General features: G+C 39.7%; 1 protein-coding gene across 4 annotated transcripts in view; it reads right to left on the bottom strand.

Moving 5' to 3' along the window:
* The window catches only part of LOC113679054 (lipoxygenase homology domain-containing protein 1), a 39,206-nt gene that overhangs the window by 3,623 nt on the left and 12,766 nt on the right, over positions 1-22,817 (bottom strand). For all 4 annotated transcript variants that reach the window (XM_027195997.2, XM_089201280.1, XM_027195996.2 and 1 more), the window contains 39 exons: positions 22,283-22,475; positions 21,700-21,896; positions 21,457-21,622; positions 20,501-20,566; positions 20,140-20,163; positions 19,644-19,807; positions 18,967-19,159; positions 18,246-18,409; positions 17,550-17,742; positions 16,802-16,968; positions 16,259-16,451; positions 15,650-15,816; positions 15,245-15,437; positions 14,592-14,788; positions 13,789-13,939; positions 13,458-13,490; positions 12,797-12,969; positions 11,307-11,490; positions 11,014-11,204; positions 10,425-10,581; positions 10,177-10,200; positions 9,758-9,948; positions 9,043-9,199; positions 8,633-8,671; positions 7,945-8,117; positions 7,439-7,631; positions 6,868-7,061; positions 6,346-6,514; positions 6,026-6,076; positions 5,752-5,775; positions 4,673-4,860; positions 4,197-4,353; positions 3,748-3,771; positions 3,134-3,263; positions 2,320-2,440; positions 1,787-1,855; positions 1,656-1,703; positions 1,206-1,481; positions 150-494 (listed from right to left, as the gene is read on the bottom strand). In XM_027195997.2, the coding sequence (XP_027051798.2) occupies positions 150-494; positions 1,206-1,481; positions 1,656-1,703; positions 1,787-1,855; positions 2,320-2,440; positions 3,134-3,263; positions 3,748-3,771; positions 4,197-4,353; positions 4,673-4,860; positions 5,752-5,775; positions 6,026-6,076; positions 6,346-6,514; positions 6,868-7,061; positions 7,439-7,631; positions 7,945-8,117; positions 8,633-8,671; positions 9,043-9,199; positions 9,758-9,948; positions 10,177-10,200; positions 10,425-10,581; positions 11,014-11,204; positions 11,307-11,490; positions 12,797-12,969; positions 13,458-13,490; positions 13,789-13,939; positions 14,592-14,788; positions 15,245-15,437; positions 15,650-15,816; positions 16,259-16,451; positions 16,802-16,968; positions 17,550-17,742; positions 18,246-18,409; positions 18,967-19,159; positions 19,644-19,807; positions 20,140-20,163; positions 20,501-20,566; positions 21,457-21,622; positions 21,700-21,896; positions 22,283-22,475 (5,739 nt within the window). The remainder of the gene's footprint in view (positions 1-149; positions 495-1,205; positions 1,482-1,655; positions 1,704-1,786; positions 1,856-2,319; positions 2,441-3,133; positions 3,264-3,747; positions 3,772-4,196; positions 4,354-4,672; positions 4,861-5,751; positions 5,776-6,025; positions 6,077-6,345; positions 6,515-6,867; positions 7,062-7,438; positions 7,632-7,944; positions 8,118-8,632; positions 8,672-9,042; positions 9,200-9,757; positions 9,949-10,176; positions 10,201-10,424; positions 10,582-11,013; positions 11,205-11,306; positions 11,491-12,796; positions 12,970-13,457; positions 13,491-13,788; positions 13,940-14,591; positions 14,789-15,244; positions 15,438-15,649; positions 15,817-16,258; positions 16,452-16,801; positions 16,969-17,549; positions 17,743-18,245; positions 18,410-18,966; positions 19,160-19,643; positions 19,808-20,139; positions 20,164-20,500; positions 20,567-21,456; positions 21,623-21,699; positions 21,897-22,282; positions 22,476-22,817) is intronic.

The raw sequence follows: 22,817 nt of genomic DNA, 5'->3' as shown, positions 1-22,817 counted from the left end.
GTAGAGATTGAAATTTGAAATTGTGCCATGAATAGTTCAATGTCAACACTCGAGAAATCTTCACTGCGGTCAGTAAGTGACTCTCTAGTTCCTCCTTATTGCTTCCTCCGTAGACATTTTCCCGTACTTGAGACCGGCCAAGGACCTACCTTCCAAGAACAAGCTGTCAAGTTGTGCAGAGCCCCTGCCGACCCCTCTAAGGTTTCGATGTTTTTTGCCTTCCGTAGCAGCACGTAATATTGTTGGACTGTTTCCGGCTGCCAAATCAGTCCAACCCCTTCCGGTGGACCCCTCGGTCGATCCATGGGTCTCTTGTCATTGGGCACTTTTTTCTTCTTTCTTCCACCGCACCCGGCGAAGCAACCCTGGCTTTGTTGTTCTTTGACGGCAGCAGGGTCCACGTCAACGTCAGCGTCGTCATAGCGATCCCTGTCGATCTCACTTTCCAGCCGGTAAGACAGGTTTCTTAGTGTGCACACCGAATGCTCAAGGCACTAAAGCAAGAGAGAGGAAAAATTAATTTCTAAGTTAAACCTTCAGAACTGCATGGGGAAAGTGTCAAAAATTGCCAAGAAGGTGGGACATAGAAAAGTTACAGTCAGGGATTCGAATTCCAGCCAGTTTGCATTTAACGGTTGAAAAGCTTAATGGGGAGATGAGGTACATATCTAGTTTGTCAAAGCACTTGCTGTAACCTCTACGTTGATTAAAACTTAGAACGGCTGTAGATTAAAAATTAGCGGCAAGTAAACCACTAACAACAACGAAAAAGTGACGAGCTGTCTCTTCAATTTGGTGGTGAACTCAAACTCCATATTTTTTATTGAAATGCCTCAAAATTTGCAATCTTCCCCTGATGTCGTTTCTATATCTTTGAGTACTACTGTAGTATCATATTTAGCAAATCATAAAGTATTTTAAAATCGAATAAATCGTTAATTTTTACAAAACCGTTAAATCTTTATAAGGATAGGTGTAATTAAAACAAGCGAGATTGTTTTCGAATAAATTCGCGCGGGGAAACGGACAAGACCGAAAAACAAGCATCTTTGGCATTTCTGCTCCGTTACAGGCCAATGGTTGTCTTCGCCAAATGGTTCCTGAGGAACATGCCACACAGGACAACATGTCTCACTTCTGTTTGTTTCTTTATTTAAACATATTTTCGATAGTAGTAGACCAACGATGGCTGATCAATACCTTACCTTATTATCATACTGTTCACTCTTGACACCAACTCTAACAATCCAGACTAGACAGTCGATCAAGTCTTTCTCGTCCCTCAGTTCTTGCCGGGCCCTGGTGCCGGCCGACGACAGATTGCGCACGAGTCTTGTGGCATGAACGAGAACCGCTGGCCAAGGTTCAGCCCTTACTGGCGGCTGCCCACGTGCTGCCACAGCCGTCCACTCAGAGTATGTTATAATGATAAGAATAACGATAATATGCAGGCAAACCAAGAGGATTCTGAGACGAAGCGACTGGGAAAGACAAGGAAGCAATATTTTTATTAAGGTAACTACAGTACCACCCAGATAAAATCTGCTGAGGAATTTCAAAATGGTTCTAACGTGAAATAACTGAGAATGTCATAAAATGGAAATAATTTCAAGTTGTGTAAAGTAATAGACACATGTTGCGCCAAAATGCCTCACCTCAACCGACGATAAGTTGCATAGAACTCCTAAAATTGCCTCTCTGTACTACATGAGCAAAACACAAAAGAAAAAGGTTAAAATGACGTCTGCAAAAAGAGAATCAAACGCATCATAGCTGGCCTACCTACCTCTGTCTTTTCCGTTTCCTGCAGGATTTCTATAAGAGCTTCAATTCCACCACAGTCAGCTATGGCCAACTGTTGAAATAAAAAAATATATATGTTGAAAAATAAAATGAGAAGGACTGAAGCGAAAGTTTTGTGATCACTCATCATGAAGGCACTACATTAACAGCAACTTCGTTATTTAGTAAAGATGACCATTTTCACCGAGAAAAAAAACACATTGGACCGTATATTAGATAAATTAGTAGAACGTTTCCTTAGCGTGCTCAGTTGAAAATGTTACCCATTTCGGTTCCATTACTTTAATTTCATGGTGTTTAATGCATGTTTAGCTTCCTATTGCACTTAAATCCAAACACTGCGGGGAAAGAAAGTGACAGTTTCATTCTGCATAATCAGTGACTGAAATGACTGAAATGGTGTCAACGACGTTGACAATTTTATAGCAAATGAGTCACGTTTTGCATGAAAAAGATGAAAAAGAGGAAGAAAGAATACTAAAAGTGGACACAGAGAAAAGTTAGAGGTATTCGTACCCTGTTAGCGTCATTTTTCATACTGAATGAGAGGTTCCTCAAAAGACAAACGGCAGCATATCTAACACGCCATTCAGAATGTCTCAGCAACCTGACAATCACTGGAATTCCACCAAGGTCTCTGTTCAAACATAAATTCCAACAAAATGATAAGGGAGTCAGATAGTAACAAAAAAGTTCAACACAACTGAACCAGCCTAGTGGTACAGTCAGACGCCATCCGTTGCGTTAAAACGCAAAACTAAGAATTACAATTAGATTGTTAACCCAAGAGCTAAAAGCTGGTGGGCAGTGAGAAATTTATACGAAAGAATTCACCTCAATTTCTTAAGAAATTAATTTGCAAGCCTTCTAAATCTATTGCATCATTGAAGTAGAATAAGAACAAGAGAATAAGAGCGAATCCTTCACCAAGAAAACGATTCCACATTTTTTAGAAAACCTGTTATTTTCAAAACGTGTGTTCGGAACAAGAAGGGTTGGTCCGTTAGAAAGTGGAGGATTCGTTACACCCACAATGATTGTACATAGACACGTTGTATGACAGTTATCAAATTAGTCCCTGAAACTTTTGTGACAAGGTAATGCTTACGAGTGTAATGCATTAAACTGAACACCTGAAGAAAGAACCCCTGCCAAAAACAAATACAAAAAGAGTTCTTTCTTTGACTGGGTTTTGTACATTACACATATTTTCAGTGTAATAACTTACACATGCAGGTGACACACACACCTGTGAAAAGTGGTTTATCTTAATCCGCTTACAATATCGTCAACTCAATGACACTATATATGGCAAAAGAATGTGCTATACCTGACTTTATCCTTCACATATTCTTTACTGTAACATAAATGTTGTAAATATCCAGCAGCATTAATGATCTTGACCTCATCTCCGGATTGCATGTAGTCAATTAAATCTGGAATATCTGGCTCTTGACCAACTGAAAAGAAAAAAGTGTGGAAAAGGGATCAGATAATAAATTGAAAAAAAAAGAAAAAAGATTTCTTAAAACGAATACTCCACTCAGTGTTGGATCATATTTTTGCGCGATAATTGAACGCTCAGTGAACTTAAGGGTGTTGAGAGAAATGAGAAGAGAGGCCCAAGCAAACAAAACATTAGAAACAAATGTCAGCTGTTTCGTAATTGGAATTTTTAGAGTGCTTAAATTTTGGGTCATAAGGTGTTTTATGGAACTACCTTCATCTTAACTTTGGGAAAATCGAGCGCGAAATGTATTGCTTAATGTACAACGTTCCAAACTAAGCCCTTACTGAACTTCCAACATCACAATGAACGATATCTGTTTGCAATTTTCCCACACTATGGTACTTTTCTGCGATTTACTTTAGCGGATCTCCCCTCTAAAAGAATAATATTCATCTGTTTACAGGCCCTTTATTCGGATGACTGTGTTTCCTCACCTAGTCGGCCGTAATTCCAAGAATCTAAAAGAAAGAAAGAAACTAAACATTCAGTTCGGAGTAATATTAGATATTCACTAAAAAACGTATGTACGTTTTAATACTAAGAACAACTAAATGGATTGCCGAAATCGAGATTGCTGTTTCCAAGGATTCGTAGTATAGTCCAAAGAAATAATTTACGCCAGTCAAGCAAGAGTCTTACTTCAGGTATCCACTGTATTCATATTTGGCCATAAGATTTTGCACGCTTTTGTTCAGATTGGTTTTTTCAAACTACATGTAAGGAACCCTCATTAGACCTATTTAGTTTTTCTCTTTATTAAAAAGGTGCAAAGGAAAGAAACAACGTTTGGTAAAATTTCTCAAGACAGGCAATAGCTTCGTGACGATTTTATAGCCATTGAAAATACGAATAAAAACAAAATTTGCATTGGTTTGCAGCTCACCAAGTGGAAGATCGATCTCATTGGTTCGTCCACCGATCCAGCGGCCTCCTTTGAACACGTAGCGCTCACCACGGGCCAAAGAAAAAATTACAACTTCATCTAGCAACCAACGAGAATTAGAGCCGGAATTATCATGGCCTACGCGAAGCATCTTGAGCTGTAAGGTGAAAAAAGGATGATATCCATTTAAGACCACGTAGGAACTCACTGCAAGGCATGATGGTATGGCCCATTTCATCACCAATGGGTTTCCTGTAACCTCAGCTGGTCGAGCATTAAATCATCAAAGCGATTGGTCTTAGGTTCGACTTACACTTACATGATGAATGTTTTAAAGCAACATCAATTCTTGGATCACGGAGTCATACTAATACCAATCTATCAAGCTTTGGCGCAGACGAAGGAAGGGAAAAATTGATTGCTCCGTTTTTATATTCCATTCGCAAAAAAAGACTAGTGTTTACTCTTTCCCTTACCCGACCAACATCTCTGGCCCTGATCCTGAATCTATCCAGCTGTCCCCGGTGAAAGTAACCCTTTCCTTTGTTTTTGAGGTCGATTTCTTGAGTCTCGCCGTCCTCGCCGATCATTTGGAAATAAACGTTGGCGTCTGTGCCAGCGTTTTCTTCAGCGGAAGTCTTAAACTCCACGTCATATTCGGCGTCTGGAGATACAGTAAAAGGAAAGCTTAGGAGGTACGTTACACGCGTACGCCAAATTAAATAAGGAAACGGAGTCTTTTTCATTTCTAACTTGCTACGTAGCCCAATCTCTTACGCGCAATGAAACCCATAGTGAAGTCTTTCGGAAAGCGACCTCTTGGAGGTGCTTATAAAACCCCTCTGTGTCAGGAGAAGGAGAAAAGTTACAACAATAAAACTAGAAGCGAATATCTTCATTCCACATTCTAAAAAAAATAATGGATAGAAGAATGTGAAACGTAATGGAAAGTAAAGGGGGTTATAGGGATCCACGAAACCATACTCTCATCGGAGGGCCGCTCTAAGCAACTCATTATTTATGCTGTGTAACCACTCACTCTAACAGACTGATGGAGGCTAAGCGATTCAGGCGAAATATTTCCTAGAAATACCGATTACGTTCCAGTCACATTCTTCCACAAACAATAAGACTGCCTGGGATGCCCTCCCACTCCCATTCCAGCGACTGAAGCTACTGAAGGTCTCCTCAGCTTCATTAAGCTAAAAAATTGTGACTTCTTTATCTTTCCTTAAATGAACAAAACAACTACAATAGAACCCTTTTCAGCCGAACTAGATAAACTTGTACTTCCAGCGAACTTAAATTCAAAGCCATTTCTCTTGAAGCACGTTTATCAGTCGCTCACTGTCAGCTTAAGCCGGACTTCCTGGTATGTATCTCGACCTGTTTTCGTTTTTCTGAGCCGTTCGAGATAATGGGGTTCTATTGTATCTCCTTGCATAAACAAAGATAGCATTTAATTTTCAGAAATACTTCTTCGATCGGAATAAATGTTTTTATTTCCCGCTTTTGAAACAACACAAGCTAGAGAAGACAGAAAAATCTCTCTTACCACCAAACCCGGAGGCTCCAGTTTCTGAGAGTAAAACGAAAATGCGTCATTAAAAAGCACGAAACAACTCAATTAATTAGTTTCAGAAATGCCTTCACAAAATCAAAGTCATAAGAATATTCCCACTATAAAGATATATATGTTGTTTATACTGATTTGCACTTATGACTCAGATTAGCCTAGAAGATAACCACGCTTCAGTAACACCAACCAACTGAAAAAATAAAGAAAAATTCTATTTTGTCCCTCACAACGGTATCACTACGTGACATACCTTGTAAGTCGTCTACAACGGTGGGTTTAACTTCTCCGTCAATGTCATCCACTGCAGCAAAAAAAACTTGGTCACAAACATTGTTTGAAACTGAAATATGTGGGCATCTACATACAACAAATTTGTCTCCCGATTCTCACTATCTTTCCAAGGAGGTCTTTAATTATGTCTCACTTTCAGTAATGTTTTTGTTGCTTTCTTGTGGCCATCAACATTAGGGAGGGTGAGATACAGGTTATCATACGACAGCCCTTACTCTCCAAGAGCCAGTACTTTAAGATACCAAAATAATAATTGTATGTATTTCCCTTCATATTTACCTGGGTATAAGACTACTTCCTTCCGCTGACCAGGCCGTTCACCACCGAGCCACCCGTCACAGCGGAATTTGTAATGTTCATCTCGTACAGGGATATCGACATCAACTTCCTCCAAGAGCCATCCGGGGTCTTCTCCTCCGTTGTCATGACCGATAACCAGCTTTTCAAGCTGTTCAACGAACGTTTGCCAAAAGTAAACAGAAAAGATCCTCAGCTTGGTGAAGTCACCGTAAAATAGGATGGGGAAGTTTTTCGGCAAAAGGAGATTTTATGTAATTTCATAATCGTTCTTTTTTGTTTGTTCGCTCATTCAGCAGTCGTTTTAACCAACAACAAAATGCAATACAAAATATCGGATAGTTGGATGTAGTGGATCAATGGTACAGTAGTGAAAAATGTACCTTAAGGTAAATGGTCCTGAGTTGGTGGTTCATGTTTGCATGGGTCTATTCAACTTCTTCGATACTACTGCACCTCAGTAATTTATATTTTGAAGTTAATTTAACCAACTCAGTTTCCTACCTTTCCAACATCTGCTGTTTGTACAACAAACTTATCAGCTCGTCCTCGTTCGAAACGTTTGAATGTCTGGCTTTCGTCCTGTAGAGCGATTTTTGGCGTTTCTCCTTTGTCGCCGTGCAGCGCAAAATAGACGTTTGCGTCGGTTCCTGCGTTTTGTACATCTGCGGTTTTTATTGTCATGTGATATGAAATGTCTAAAAAAAAAAAAAAAAAAACCAAGGAAAAACTTACTTCTAAACAAATCTTTGACCACCGAGCTTCCATGAATTTTATTAAATGTTTAAACATCGTGCACTTTACAAAATTGTAAAATCTGACTGGTTGACGGGAGTGTATACATGTTAGCCCAGCTAAAAAATCCCGCGTTAACAAGGGTACAGCGAGATTTTATGGCATCAATGTTCATTCCCTTCTGTTCCGTATTTCACAAATTCATGGCCACAATTTTACCAATGAAAGCAAAGGTCGCTATTTGAACGATATCGCGGTTGCACGAATTAGATCTTCTTTTAATTCTCGAAAACAAGAGCGTCATGGTGGGGTAAGAAATTTGACTTAAAATTACACTTACCTTCCAGTTCTTCTGGTACAGATTTTCCCGGGACAAGTTCTCGGATTATTTTGGTGTTGGAGTCATCTTTTCCTAGCCAGCAACGACATGGGAACAGTACAGTATCACCTTCCTTGCTGGTAACCGTCACCTCTTCCACAAACATAGTCTTGCCGCGACCGTACCCGTCATCTCCGATGCGAAGCTTTGTTATCTGCAAATAGAAATCGGAGAGTTCTTGCAATGTGCAAAAAAAGTTCGATTACAAGAAATTAAACTTCATATCAGATATTTCTACAATGATTAAACACTTATTGAAAAAGGAAATTTCTTTCCATATTTTATCAGTTTTTAAAATTCCTCAAGAAATGAAGAATACATGAATATAAATTTATGTTTTAATTAGAGATTTTCCAAGAACTTCAGATTCTCTGTACTCATGGTACCGAGCAGAAACACAAAACCAGTATGTAATCATTCTACACAGACTGACAAGCAAGTAGCAACTACATTATTGCTGACCTTACCTCACCAACATCCGGGCTCTTAACGGACACTTTGTAAGTGTTTCCTTTAGTAAAAACATGAGACCGTGAGTAACCCTCTCGCAGCCTGATCTTGTTAGTTTCACCGTTTCTTCCAACGATTTGATAGAAAGGATTTACATCAGGGTCCAGGACCTCTCCAACTTTGACGCTCACTAAGCCAAGGAAGCAATTTGAATAAGACACAATTAGTTCAAGGATAGCGAAATCTATTCAGATTTAACACGTGACTGACTGTTTTGAATTCACCTTTTGAATTGAATAGCGTGTCAAGGTTAAGAAGAACTACAAAAATAACATGCTGACTGTTTTGACTATCCTCGCTATACTTGCTACCAATGTGTATGAGACGCTGAAAGGTATGACAAAGGTCAAGTGCAACATAACTTTAAGGGGATCAATGTCAGTATCTAAGCAACTGCACACCTACCCCTCCTGACAACAACATACAACTGATGACAAGTTAGGGTTTATGTAGACTAAGTGAAGGGGTAGGAACGAATTTGCTCAGATGCGACGGACATTGATCATTAAAATCTACTAATATGCCTCTACGACTTTCTGGAGACACATACAATTTTGAGAGCATTCGTTTCCCTCAAGGCCAACATCTACTCTGCTACAATTTTGATCATGTGGTGACAGACAAAAAAGGAAATCTAATCTTTACCTGTGTACATTCCTTCCTGTCCTGGTAATGAGCCTTGCTCTAGTTAAGTACGAGGAAACAACAACAAAATCAAAACCCAACAAAATGTGCCAAGAAATTTGCCAAAAATTCAGTTAATACATACACAAATTCAACTTCAAATATATTTTAGCTACATTAAATCACTCGTTTGAACATAACAAATCTCAGGATGGGCTAAGTACTGTAACATGAACGTCAAAACTTCTCTCTTTTTCTTTTGTTTTTAACACGAAATACTTCTTCTTTTTCATCGCTTTACTTTGGGAAAACACTAATTTCTGATCGGTCGTGAAAAGTTTTACGCTCTTCGATTACTCGTTACCAAAACTTACAGTATGATGTAATCATTCGCTACCTTAACGCACGCTCAACAGAGCTTACAGCATTACCTGGAGTAAAATCGATCGCAATGTCCGAGCCTCCGAGCCAGCGGTTGCAATAGAACACGTAATGCTCGTCCTTCTCGTCTACGTCAATAGTTATTTTATCCAACAGCCAACCAGGTTTAACGCCTTTATTATCCCGGCTGATACGAACAGAAGTCAGCTGTATGGGATAAAAGACAACGTCTTTAAATCAAACGAGCAATTTGTGGGATCCATATGTTAAGAACGGGAGACTGAACAAAATTAATCCCACTCTGCGAAGGGAGTGAAACCCCGTGTGAACTCGTGAAAACCGGACGGGTATTTCACCCAGAGCTACAAGGAACACGTGACAAACAGCTGCAAAATCATTAACACAATCCGACCAAACAACTTTAAACTTTTTCAAAAGAAATATGTTCCAAAAATAAGGAATTTACTCTCTCGCTCCGTTCAAAGTTGTCCTAGGCAAGTGTTTTTTTTAAGTTTCAGACAACGGTTGAAATTCTCTTGAGGGGGGGGGGGGGGGGAAATCAAACGCGCATGTTCAGGACCACTGAGAATATATTAAACCAAGAGGAACAGATACTGAAGTACGATTACAAAAAGTGACAGGAAATGCAAAATGACAAACGTTAACATGAAATGGAGAAAAAAAATTAAATTTGATGGTAAAAGATAAACCTAAATCCAGAGAAGAAACCAAAAACAAACAAACAAAAAAAAACTCTATCAATACCTTTCCGATGTCTCGTGTCCGGATCAAGAACTTGTCCATTCTTCCTTTTTCAAATCTCTTTTTATCTCCTTCTTCTCTGAGAGAAAAGTTCTGTGTCTTTCCTTTTTCTCCAAACATCTGGAAATTCACATTGGCGTCTGTGCCAGCGTCGTTTTCGTCCCCAGTCTTTATCATGATGCGATAATCCACTTCTATAAATAAAGATAAAAATTATTATTATATTATAAATCAGTGCATGCACAACAACACCAATAGTTTTAAACAGAGTAAAATGAATTTACTCGTAACACGCTGTTATTTGTTTTTCGTTTAAAACGTACAGTTTGATATCGTAATCGTTAACATTTCAGAATCTTAATTTCGCTAATGACGTTGAAAAATAAAAGATGAAGTAATTTAGCTACTGATCGTCTTATTACCTTGTGACAAATCTTTTGTTTCAGCTGCAAAAAAGATAAGAGAAAAAAATGTCAGGTTTTGCATGTCGTCGCAAAATACATTAAACGGAGTACACCGTTTCACTTGCTTTTCCAGTCGTAATGTGCCGATTCCGCCTCTTTTCCTCCACTCTTTTTTTAAAGTCTTGTTTGTCTTAAACAGATATTTCATTTGTGACGCTGACAGACTTACACAAAGAAAATCTCCCATGAAATCTCTATTTACTTACCAGGTATTAGGTCAACATTCCGCTGACTTCCCATGAGCCAGCGATGACAAGGGAAGATGTACTGCTCGCCCTTATCCGGGACATCAATAGTCACTTCCTCTAGATACCAGTCCGGATCGCGTCCAGAATTGTCATGATTCACGCGAAGCTTCTCGATCTGAAACACAAAATATTAAAAAAAACCCGTTTTTGAGATCTTGATACTATCCTTGTAAACCTATCATTTACAGCGACTTTACAGGTCTTCGATGTAACAATAAGAAGGATGGTCACGGTCTTGGAAATAGGTTGCAGACCGCTACCAAAAGCTGAGTAAGGCATCGTCTCTCCTAAGTTGCCCATGATGGCTGTATTGATACAATAACCACTTCATCTTCTAAAGCTTAAAAAAGGACTTCGTTGATAAACTTCCAGTAGAGGTAAATGGCGGTATAAAGCCGACGTTCTTAGCGACAACCCTCATTCAGAACGAAGGTATACCAAGAAATATTTTCCTTGCCATATCGGAAGGTCGACTTCATAAGGGAACGATTCTTCACGAGGAAAATAAGGAAGGGAAGCTTTCAGTTCTGAACAACCATAAACACACCTTTCCAACATCCCGTGTGTCCACCTTAAATTTGTCGCTATTTCCTCTCTCAAACAGTCGTAGACTCTTGTCTTCGCTAAGTAGAATAGGCTCGGTTTTACCGGTGTCTCCAAACAGTTCAAACTGCACTTTAGCCGATGTGCCAGCATTTGGTCTGTCTCCAGTCTTGAATGTTACTTGATAAGTGGTATCTGAGGAGGCAGAACAAAGGAAGGGATTGTGGGTAAAGAAGGAGGGAATGGAAATTATATGGTTTCTTGGGCATTTATCCCTTACCGCATACGGCGACTTACCAAGAGGCACTTCATTTCCCAGGCCTGGTTCCACGGCTATTTTATCCTCGTCCCCAGTCCAACAGTGACAAGGAAAGACCACTCCATCTCCACGTGACGCACTCACCACAACCTCTTCGACGTAAAGACCTTTACTGGGGATACCAGTGTGGCCTGCATCTTGGCCAACTTTGACATCCACGATCTAAACAAGGCAGAGCAAGTGAATAGAGAGCAAGAAATTAGAATATACCAGAAGACTGTCAGGCGAGTCCGTTAGTACGCCCTCTCTTGGTCTGTCTATCTGCCGAAAAGGTTTGTTACATATCCGTGCTGTTACGAGTACAGTGTATGTCTTATAATTCCAGTTTTCGCTGTGTCAGACTGCCCCTGTCTGCTTGTTCGTCTGCTTCTGCCTCAGCGTTTTCGTATTAAAGTTTGTCTGTGTGTCTCACCGTCTCTTGATAGGCCAGTGTGCTGGTTGTGTTCGTGTGTTGATTGAAATTTACGATAATAACATGAACACCTCATTTCACCGTAAGTAATCCACACTTAAAATAGTGAACAAAGGAAATCCACTTAAAACAAAAACTGAAAGTCATGAATGGTTTGCAGATGATATGATCCAGTCTAACCATGTGATGACCTGCTGACTTTTGCGATGCGAACAAGCGTATAAACTGTGCGACAAACGATTTAAAAAATGTCATACCCTCAAAGTGTGCTCAAATAGCAAACGCATGACAATATCCCTCGAGCAATTTACGAAAAGATTATTCTGCCAAAAGAATTTTACTCTGGGTCTGAATCTAGGATAACCAGTAGTTAAACTGATGGTTTGAAATAATGCTACGGACTACACAAGGAAGAACCGATTTCACTCCACCCTACTATACAACGGACACAGGAGTCTCCCCTACCTCTTCATAGGTCTCCCGTGGGGGTGGGGAGAACTTATTTACATCCTGACCCACACGAACACGACAAATCTGTACACAGGGGAGAGGTGAGCGTTACGGTTTTAGTTAGGAAGAGTACAGCTCTTTATGCAATGCGTGAGAACTTACGATCACAGCAGTCATTTATAGAGCATTGTTACTATATGCATGTCACGGTTAGCTGCACGTTATTTAATGGAAGTGAAGGCAAGACAGCTCAGTAATGAATGGCTACATAGAAGTTTTAAGTCTCAGCTAAGGTGGATAAACACTCTCAAGTTTCATGCCTTCACTCTGAATCACTTTTCAACTCACAGCGTTTACCTTAATGGTGGTACACTTCGATTAAAAAGGTGGAAAAAAAATCTTAAAAGCGCAGGCACAAGACAAATGGAAAATTTCAAAGCCTTTGTCGATAAGTCTCATTTGAATGGTCAAACATTGGGATTCAATCCACAATTGCACCTTCCACTCTACACCTTTCAAAACGACAGGGGGCATTCCCAAACTCATTTTCACAAAATACTTTCTTTGGAAATTTAATTACCCTGGGATTTCCAACCCCGAACTCACCCGTCCGATGTCTGCAACTCTTGCCACCACCTTGTAAATGCGGCCTTTCTCGAACTTGTCATTAGGACCATAACCAGGCTTGATTTGAATCTGTCCACTTTCTCCCTTCTCACCAACAAGCTGGATCCACACTGGAGCATAGGGGTCGGCAACTTCGCCCAGCTTAAGATGAACTGCAGAGGGTGCAAATTAGTATGTCTACTAAATAAAACCTTCCCATTCCTACTTTATAAGAACCTGATCGAATTCTGATACATAAATTATACCTAAAGTTCACAAGAAAATGATTCTGAAGATGATTTTACGATTTATAAAATTACATTCAAATTTCAGTGAAAGGTAGGCCAAAAAGACGACTGATAGGATAAGTGAGACGGAGATGATTGAAAAGGATAGGACACTGTTTAGATTGGGTAAAACTGTGCACTTAACACAAATTCACGTACACATCTGTTGCTTAAACATTTGTTAATGTCCATATCTCTTTGCTCCTGGATATAACGAAAGAACAACTTGAGAGAAATGACCTATTGATAAATCTCACACAGATAGTTTTAGTAATATGTAAAGTCTTTCTTTGTTTCTGGGTTATAATCACTCCATGCGGTATAGCTGAAATAACATTGGCGTATGTTCAGAATCCAGTACCCCTGAAACTTACTGGTATATAGCTCAGTCCTTGTTTTTTCATCGACTGGAAAAAAAAAAGAATGGAGTATTATTAAACAACAATTCCTATAACATTAGAGAGACTACATCATTAACACGCAAAAAAACAATTCATTTATAACAATTCAAAATTAATACAACTTTCAAATTGATGAAATCAGGACACGAATTTAATGGCGTAGACTATAAAGTATAGAACAAATATTTCTACATAGTTTTTAAACCGTTCATGATGGACCTAAATGTTCTAAAAATATGCTCTTCAGAATTGGAATCAACCAGGTGACTGGCATATCCTGACTAAAGAAGCATTTTGAACATACTTGGATCCAAGTTGACTTCCTCTCCTGCAATCCAGTTGTTGTACTCGAACACATAAGTCTCGTCTAGTGGTGGAATTTCAATGGAGAGTTTCTTTAGATACCATTCCGGGTTACGGCCAGTGTTGTCGTGGCCAACACGAAGTTTCGTCAGCTGAAATCAAACACGTTATCGTCAGTTGAAAGAATGCTATCTGTTTTCCTAACGCGCTGAGAAAGAGAAACTATTCAAAGGCAACTGAAAAAAAAACCTGTCGTTTATTCCCTGGGATTATAAATTACACCTTTCTGACAGTAGCACGTGAGCATACAGGAGATATACATTGTTCCCACCTCGGTGGATCACGTGACACGAATCAGAGCAGTCATTTTACACGAGTCTGATTAAACAAAGTTCATATTATCAACTTTACGTCTGTCTAAGGTTTTCGCTGCCTTTTACACTGACAGCCAGTTATACTTCTAATCGCTATTTATTCTAAATATATATCATACACAATACTAACGTTTTCGTCTTGTTTTTCGATTCTTCTACTTAACTACAAGTAGAGGATTGACTTATATTTTCCTTGAATTCAGATCACGAAGATAAATGCAAACTCGTCCCAGTATCAGTTGGATTCCAATTACATATCTCTCCTTCCATTGTGGGTGGAGTCCCAGACTATTCTTTGGTAAAGTTGTCACACAGTTTGCCCGTATGTGAGAGTTTCATTCACTAGAAAAAAAGTAAAACACACACACGCACAACCGCCATACCCAGAGCTCGACCTTGGATTGTTTAACAACCAATCCAGTCTATTCACCTTTCCCACATCAGCAGTTTCCACAGCAAACTTGTCAATTCTTCCGCGTTTAAACTTTGGCGCCTCCTTTTTGTCTTCACTTCGAAACTCAATCTTTTCTGTCTGTCCTTTTTCTCCAAACAGCTGTACATAAACAGTAGCATCCGTGCCAGCGAAGGGAACGTCCTCTGTCTCGAACGTCATGTTGTACAGAGTACCTGACGGAGATAGTGCCAGAAGTTATTATTATCTTCACCGCAGTGGGTGCTTGACAACGCGGTGGTGACATTAAGTGTTGGTTACACAACGCCTTCGTAATAACCCTAAATAAAGGTCTCCCGATCACTGATGCTAAGTCAGGGCCACACAAAATTAAATCAAAAATCATCCTTGAGTTCTAAAGCTCTTTTATCGGGGCCAAAAATGAAAATACCAGAAGATCAGCGAAAGACAACTTAGAATGAACGGAACTGATCCACATAAAAATGAAACTGAAAAAACAATTGCTTGATTTCGTTGGTTCGATTACTGGAATTTGTCTCCGTGGATCTGATAACAGAAATAACAGTGTAACAATCACTTCTGTGATTGTCAGCAGTGGTGACTGACAAAATCACTTCTGTTAATTTGTTTGCTGTCTTTAAAAATACAGTGAAATTCATATCTTTACTTACTGTCTAGCTGCGGATGAATTGTCTCCCCTGGAGTCAAGACTCTGGCTGTTTTGCCGTCTCCTTCATCTTCAGCGAGCCAACAGCGGCAAGGAAAGATCACAGGATCCTCACCAGTGGATTGAACTTCGATTTCCTCAACGTAAATTCCCCGTCCACTTCCATGGGCATCACTACCAAGAAACACTTTGTTGATCTGAAAATGTAAGCAGTAATTTATTTTAAATCAAATCGAATTGAATTGATAAGGTCCTAAGATTGTGTATGGCATTGAACTGAGTGCAAAGAGTGCAAGAATCAAACTGTAGAGAATTAACAATACGCCCTGTTACATTAAAAAAGTTTCTGCAAAAGAAGAACTTTTGAGGATTTTGCCAGAGTTCTGAAAATGAGAAAAATCCATGATACCTTTCCAATGTCCTTGATATTCACTGATACTCTGTACTGCTTTCCAGCCTCAAATCTTGTCCCATCAGAAGGTGTGAGGTATATCTTGCCTGACTCGCCTCTATCTCCGTACAGGATCATATACAGCTTAGCCCAAGGGTCTCGCACTTCTCCCAGACGGAACAGAACTACAAAACCAGAGACGAAAAGTTTACTTGAGTGTCAAACTCTATGGCAGCTGAGAAGAACACAATCCTGCAGAAGTTGCCTTCTTTACTTTCGCTCTAAGATCTGACTAAACGTGAACACATGCAATTCAGTTGACCTGAAGAGTACACTCTAAAACCTGACCCATTTCCATAACCACTCCTACAGTACCTCAAACTCGATCATCGATTCTCGAAAACTTCGAGGATCGAGGCTCGTATTGACAAATTCCTTGTTGTTGGCAGGTGTTCACGTTCAAGTCTTATAGGCACATCTCCCCTGACGCTTTTAACCGATGCCATCGCTTTTTCCGCACTTTCCGCCCGGTACAACATTTCCCGCGCCTTCCACAGGTAAAATCTCTTCCAGGCTCTATTTCCCACGGTGTAAATATTTTCCTGCGCTTACTCAATTTAAACTTACTGTCGTATGTGGGTTGCATAGTTTCTCCAGGTTTCAGAACTCGAACAGCCAATCCGTCTCCCTCGTCTTCCGCCAACCAACAGCGGCTCGGGAAAATGACAGGTTCCTCGTTTGGCGCTGCGACTTCGACTTCCTCCACGAAAACACCATGGCCCGGTCCACGACTTTCATTTCCAAGACTGATTTTCTCGATCTAAAAACACACAAAAAAGTTTTATAAACTTCACTTCACACACTCCAGATAACTTTGTATTCACCAGTAATAGTTAAGTCATAAGGAAAATGAGAAGACAGATTCCTGATAAAGTTGACGAAGGGCAATGCCCAAATTCAAGGATTAAGTCTATTTTCCTATTGCAAACATCAAAATTTTCGTGGGATTTTACCCATGGGATGAAAAAATATGAAGCACAATCACAGCTGAATCATACTAATTGCAAAATCTAACCACGCCATATACGCATAAAATCACATCATGCAACATGCAATAACCACACCTTTTGCCTTGCTATTTAAGGTTAACAAACAAGTTTGGCAACTAACCGGTCCGATATCTCTAATATTTGCAGACACAGTGTACAGCCTTCCTGGTTCGAACTTTTTGCCGTCAGATGGTGCTAGGTAAATTTTTCCAGAATCGCCTTTTTTTCCATGAAGAATCATGTACAACTTAGCTCGAGGATCCATCACCTCCCCAAGACGAAAGGCAACTGTTGAAAAATCAAAACAGGCATGCAGTAAGAATTAGACCATTTTCAGTCGTGTCGAGAGTAATCCGCGACCGCATAGGTTTCCTTCAACACTCTGTTATATGTTTTAAAAATTCGCGCCACATTGCCAACCAATCAGTTGCCTCCATTTTCCCGCACTTCAACTTACAGTTTTACATATCATTTACAGCGAATGTTCTTTGGCACATTTTCACTTGCACCTTTGTTTTGGAAGGCCATTGTTATATCTTTGGCTTTGGTTTACAACTCTATATTGAAAAACGCCTTAATGTTGTTCTTGTACTAATTGAAGCGCGGTTGAAAGTTCATTTTAGACCCAGACTTATCTGGAGGTTGCAAAATTATGTAAAAGGCCCTATTCGCCTTTCCAGCCATACCCTTGGTTTTGCGCTGTGATTTGGTGACATATAGGGCCGGATTCGGAAACGAAGTTTTCCAAATGTCTAGCAAAACTTTGTTCTCAGCCATGTCCAATTTAGCCAAACGTTTCATCTGGGAAACAATATTTCAGAGGGTACGAGGTACATTGAATTTGTCATGACTGGCTCACATCTACTTACTGTCGTAAGGTTGTGTTAGTGATTCACCAGGCTCTATCACACGCGCTGTTTTACCATCATCTTCGTTTTCAGCGAGCCAGCAGCGACAAGGGAAAATTACTTTGGGAGCATCAGGAGCTGTGACTTCGATTTCCTCCACGAAAAGTCCTTTATTACGACCCTTGCTATCGTGACCAATGTGGACTTTTTGCACCTGAGGCGAAAGAAGCGATCATTGTATATAGGTGGCAAACATACTTTTTTTCGTCCACTGTTTTGCATCTGCAGCGGTAATAGGTTTTTCGATTTCTATTTCATCATTACAAAATGCGCTATGCTTCTGTTTAACCTTTTCACTACCACGTGAGGCAAGTAATTTCTTTTCAGAATATCACTATATCACTACAGTATCCAGCAGACAAGTGTTAAAATACACTGAAGATAATTATCAACAAGGAGATTATTATTTGATTCAATACTAAACTTTTAAATCTTCATGCAACACACGAATATACGAACACGAGAAACGTATCATAGAGAGCAAAGAAGGTTACTTCAAAGACCTTGGCAATGAAAGGGCGTGACCAATTGTTTAATACAGTACATAACAATAGGTTGAAATCAAAGAAAAAAAGTTTCTAAACCAAAAGTTAAATTATTTCACGTATTGCACTTGAAGCTGTTTAAAAACAAGAGACGAGAATATTAATGACTTACATTGCCGATATCTTTAATGTTAACAGATACTTTGTAGAACTTGTCAGGTTCAAACTTGGATCCATCAGGCAAAAGATAAATTTTCCCGGACTCGCCTCTGTCACCATAAAGTACCATATACAGCTTGGTGTTGGGGTCCAGGACTTCTCCAAGACGAAACCCGACTGTAACGAAAAAAGCAAAGGAGTTACGTGACGTACCGTAGCGTTGGAATTATCTAACAAAACAATTGGCGATTCTACGTTCAGCATGTTGGTTCTTGCGCGTTTAACACAAGTTTTGCAATGAGTGCATTTGTAAAAGGAAACGAAACGTACATATAAGCTACTTCTAGAGCAATCATGTGTTATATTTCTATAAGACCAAAATAGCAGAAAGAGATTTTGTAACATACAGAGTAACATCGTCAGAAAAAGCTTACCAGGTCACGAAATACGAAGTTTTTAATATAAATAAAGTATAAACAACTAGGGCTTGACAACAATTTCTGATATAGGAATGTCCCCTGGTCTATATGAGCTTGACGGAAGCAACAAAAAAGATTACGTAACAAAGATGTCGTGTATCTTACAAAAGAAAATAGGAAGAATTGAAAAGATTAAAAAAAAATCCCATCTAAACGCTTGGAGAATGCGACCGATCATGGCACTTTTTTATGTCTTTAAAATATGAAAACAAAAATAAACATCACACGATAGAATCGAACGGAAATTTTCCTTACTATCATACTGTGAAGTCAAAGACTGTCCGGGCACTAATACCCGAGTAGTCTGCCCGTCATCTTCATCTTCAGCTAACCAGCAACGAGAAGGGAACACCACAGAAGAACCACTGGGCGCTGTGACCTCTACCTCTTCTACAAACACACCCTGGTTGGGGGACGCACCATCGCAACCCATGCTGATGTTACGGACCTGTATTTGGAAGGCACACACACATGAGGTGCTACTACTTATCAATACTTGCCGTTATTCAATATAAAGTTCTCTTCTGCTTATTTTTGTTTTCCAGAAAAGTTTGGTATCATAGGAAAATGCCAGTCAAAGGCTAACCAAGACGACAAAAGATGTATTAAAAAAAGGGGAAGAAGAGAAAGTGGAAACATCATTCTAACACGTTACGAACGAAGTAATTTAAAATAACCGAAAAAGTAAACAACGTACCAAGATGTAAATAAAAATTGGTTCGTAGAGAAGCAATTTGGCGAGGAAATGGCACGAATCCGTTGCGAATCCAACTTTATTCCTTCAATGTTTTTTTTCTTTTTCGAGAAAAACGCTTCTTACCGATTGCAGTTCCAAAAGATCTTTTGACAAATGTCCAGTATACATATACAAATAACTCTACCCCACCCCCACCCCCCACGTCCCTTATTACATGTAGTTACAAGTAACTTACCTTTCCTACGTCGGTGGTGGTAACAGTAACAGTGTACAACTTTCCCGGCTCCAGTCTTCCTCCTTCTGGTGTCAGATAAATCTTCTCTGAGTCTCCCCTGTCTCCGTGAATGACCATGAACAGCTTGGTGTAAGGGTCCAGGACTTCGCCGAGTCTGAACGAAACTGTTAATCGAATCGTAAAAACAATTAACGTTGACATGTGCATTCACGACTGCTTGTAAAAATCATGGGTGTACTTTCTCCGGATTTCATCGAGTTACCACGTTCTTAAAAGTGAATAATCACACCACAAATAGGGAACAGTGAATGAGATTAAAATAATTCCCGAATAATAGGCACGTCAGAACTGGCTGGCGAAGACAATTCCATTCAAAATTTAGTAAAGAGAATTTTAAACAACAACAATCCATTCATTTTTAAATAACAGGTGTGGCATGTCAGTCCTAACCAATATTGACCGAATGTAGTTTCTGTACGCTACGATGTGCCCTTACCTTGATATTCCGCCATCTCAGGCGCTAAGAATAAAGTAAAAAAAGAAATGGAAATCAGTGGCTACACGTTGTTTACATCCACCGAAACCGGTCCCATCCGTACAATGAAATCCACTCGAAGGGCAGAACTGGAACAATATCTTAACTTCAAGTGTCAACAATGAAACTTTGATCAATTTTGGTTCCTGCGTGGTGAGGGAAAACCAGAGAAACACGGGAAAAACATCATAAGGGGAGACCCACGATTATGCAAGGCGACGAAATTTGCAAGAAGTTATTGCTTGAGTAATCGAGTTTAGCTTATTCTAAATATGTTCACAATGCACAAAACGTAACATTAAAAAAAATCAAAGGCGCCTACCAGCAGCAGACTCTTGTGTAGCCTCTTCAACAGTAATGCTCTCTTCCTTAACGGCGTTCTCGTCAACTGCGAGAAAACGATAAAGTAGCATGTTTCACATACCGCTAAACTTACCTACGACCAGTTTACTAATTCTTGGAGTAAATTTAAGAGATCCTCGCAACTATAAACACTACTGAACCAGTAGATGAAATAAGACAGTCTTATTTCAACTACTAGTTCAGTAGTGTTCTTAGCTGCGAGGATCTCTTATATTTGTTTCTTCACCGCAGTGCACATCTATGATTTTCATATATCTACTATTATTAATTCTTGGAGTGTTCTTTGGCTAATCAGAACGAAAGAATGTATCCAGCAAGCGACAATAGGCTCAAGAAAATGACTAAACCGCAGCAAATGAATACAACCAAGAACGGCGAGAACAATAGTACCCCCTTTCCCAATTATTTCTCTTCCTTCGTTTCCTTTTTTTGGCATTTTTTGTTCATGAAGAAAAATTGACCTCCCTCTTCCTGAGAGAGGTCCTGTTCCAACGAAGGTTACCAATCCATGATTTTCTAGTTTTTCCTCAAAATTCAATGCTATTCAATTTTAGTATATACTAAAACAAAGGATAACGTCGAAGGCGCACTCTGATTGGCTACTCAAACTCCGAATATCTTTTGCTATTAACCTCTGAGCGACTCGCGCAGGATTTGTGCCCAAAAATATTGTAATCGTTACATGAACAATTGAGTTAAAATCATCTTTTTGTGCTATATCTTCTTACCGTTTTGGCATATAATGAAACAACTATTCCAGAAAAAAAGGCGTCATAAAGACCTTAGTGAAATTTTTTACTTCGTTTCTTCATTTCTGAGAAGAGTTTTCACGAATTGTTAGTACTACTGTGTAGTACAAATGCGTGAGACTCGTTTTCTTTGTCTAGTAAAGTCAAATTTTGTTTTCTCTCTTACCAGGGTAAACTTCAACTTCAACTCGTCTGTCCTCGTCACCAGTCAGCCAGCGGTTGCATGGAAACATGTACTTTTCGTCCCTGGTGGAAATATCGATCTTCAGGTATTCTAAATACCACTCTGGATTAGGACCCGTGTTATCATGACTGAGGCGAATCCTTTCAACCTAAACGAGATTGTGGTCATAAATCAGATAAAGAGAAATGGAACCTGAAAAAAATAGGTAAACCTAGATTCACTCACTTTGCCAACGTCCATCGTCTGCACAGTGAATCTGTCCGTTCGTCCTCGATCAAATCTCTTCAGTGTTTTTCCAGATTCTTGCCGTAACATGATCTTTTCTGTTTGACCTTTGTCTCCAAACAGCTGCAGTGTCACGTTAGCATCAGTGCCCGCATACGGCATGTCGCCTGTCTTAAATGTCAAGTTGTAAGCAACATCTGGAACAAAAAAATATTCCCACACATGAGAGTTAACAATACTTACTCATCCCCACTATGCTAAAGCGAAGAGACGCCCTCCCAACCCTTCCGCGGGTACCCATGCCATCCATGCTATAGTGAAGAAACGCCCTCCCCACCCCTCCGGGGGTACCCATGCCAACTATGCTATACTAAAGAGACGCCCTCCCCACCCCTCCTGAGGTACTCATGCCCACTTTGCTATAGTGAAGATACGCCCTCCCCACTCCTCACCCCCGATAATCCCCAATTTAATACAATACCTTGCCTCTACGATCATTAAAGCATTTCTTATGCACTCTCTCCACCACCCCTCCCTCCCAACGCCCTGGCCTTCTAAATTTAGTCCATCCACCAGAACTTACTTTCAGGTCTCTTAACAGCTTTTCCAGGAAGCAGTTCCCTCTCAGTTTTACTGTCCCACACATCTTCAGCCAGCCAACATGCACATGGGAACATTACTGGAGGGTCACTTTCTGTTGGAACCACCTTGACACTTTCCACAAACAGTCCTTTGCCATACCCTCGGCTGTCCTGTCCAAGGCGAATCTTCTCAATCTAGAGTACCAAACACGAGGAAAACTTTCTCACTACTTTGCTGATTTAGTTCAGATAGACAACAATTAAAGTAAAATACTGGAGCAAAGCCAGAGGACCAGGTATAGTTTGTAAAAAACGTTTAAGTTTTTAAGTTAAATTTATTAACTAAATATTCAAGGTCTAACCCTTTCTTACTCATTTTAGATAAAATAAAATCAAAGTTTCACAAATTTTTTCTACTCAAAAAGAGGGCGTCCATTTGATACATACACTAACAATGTTTTAAGTCACATGTATCACTGAAAACGCGTTTCAAGCTGCTATCAGTTGCGTTGTGGATCTCTCGGGGAACATGTGCTC

The sequence above is a fragment of the Pocillopora damicornis genome, chromosome 3 (genome assembly GCF_964200805.1).
Source record: "Pocillopora damicornis chromosome 3, jaPocDami1.2, whole genome shotgun sequence".
Lineage (NCBI taxonomy): Eukaryota > Metazoa > Cnidaria > Anthozoa > Scleractinia > Pocilloporidae > Pocillopora > Pocillopora damicornis.
Note: the sequence above shows the minus strand (reverse complement) of the source record. Positions and strands in the feature narration are given on the sequence as shown.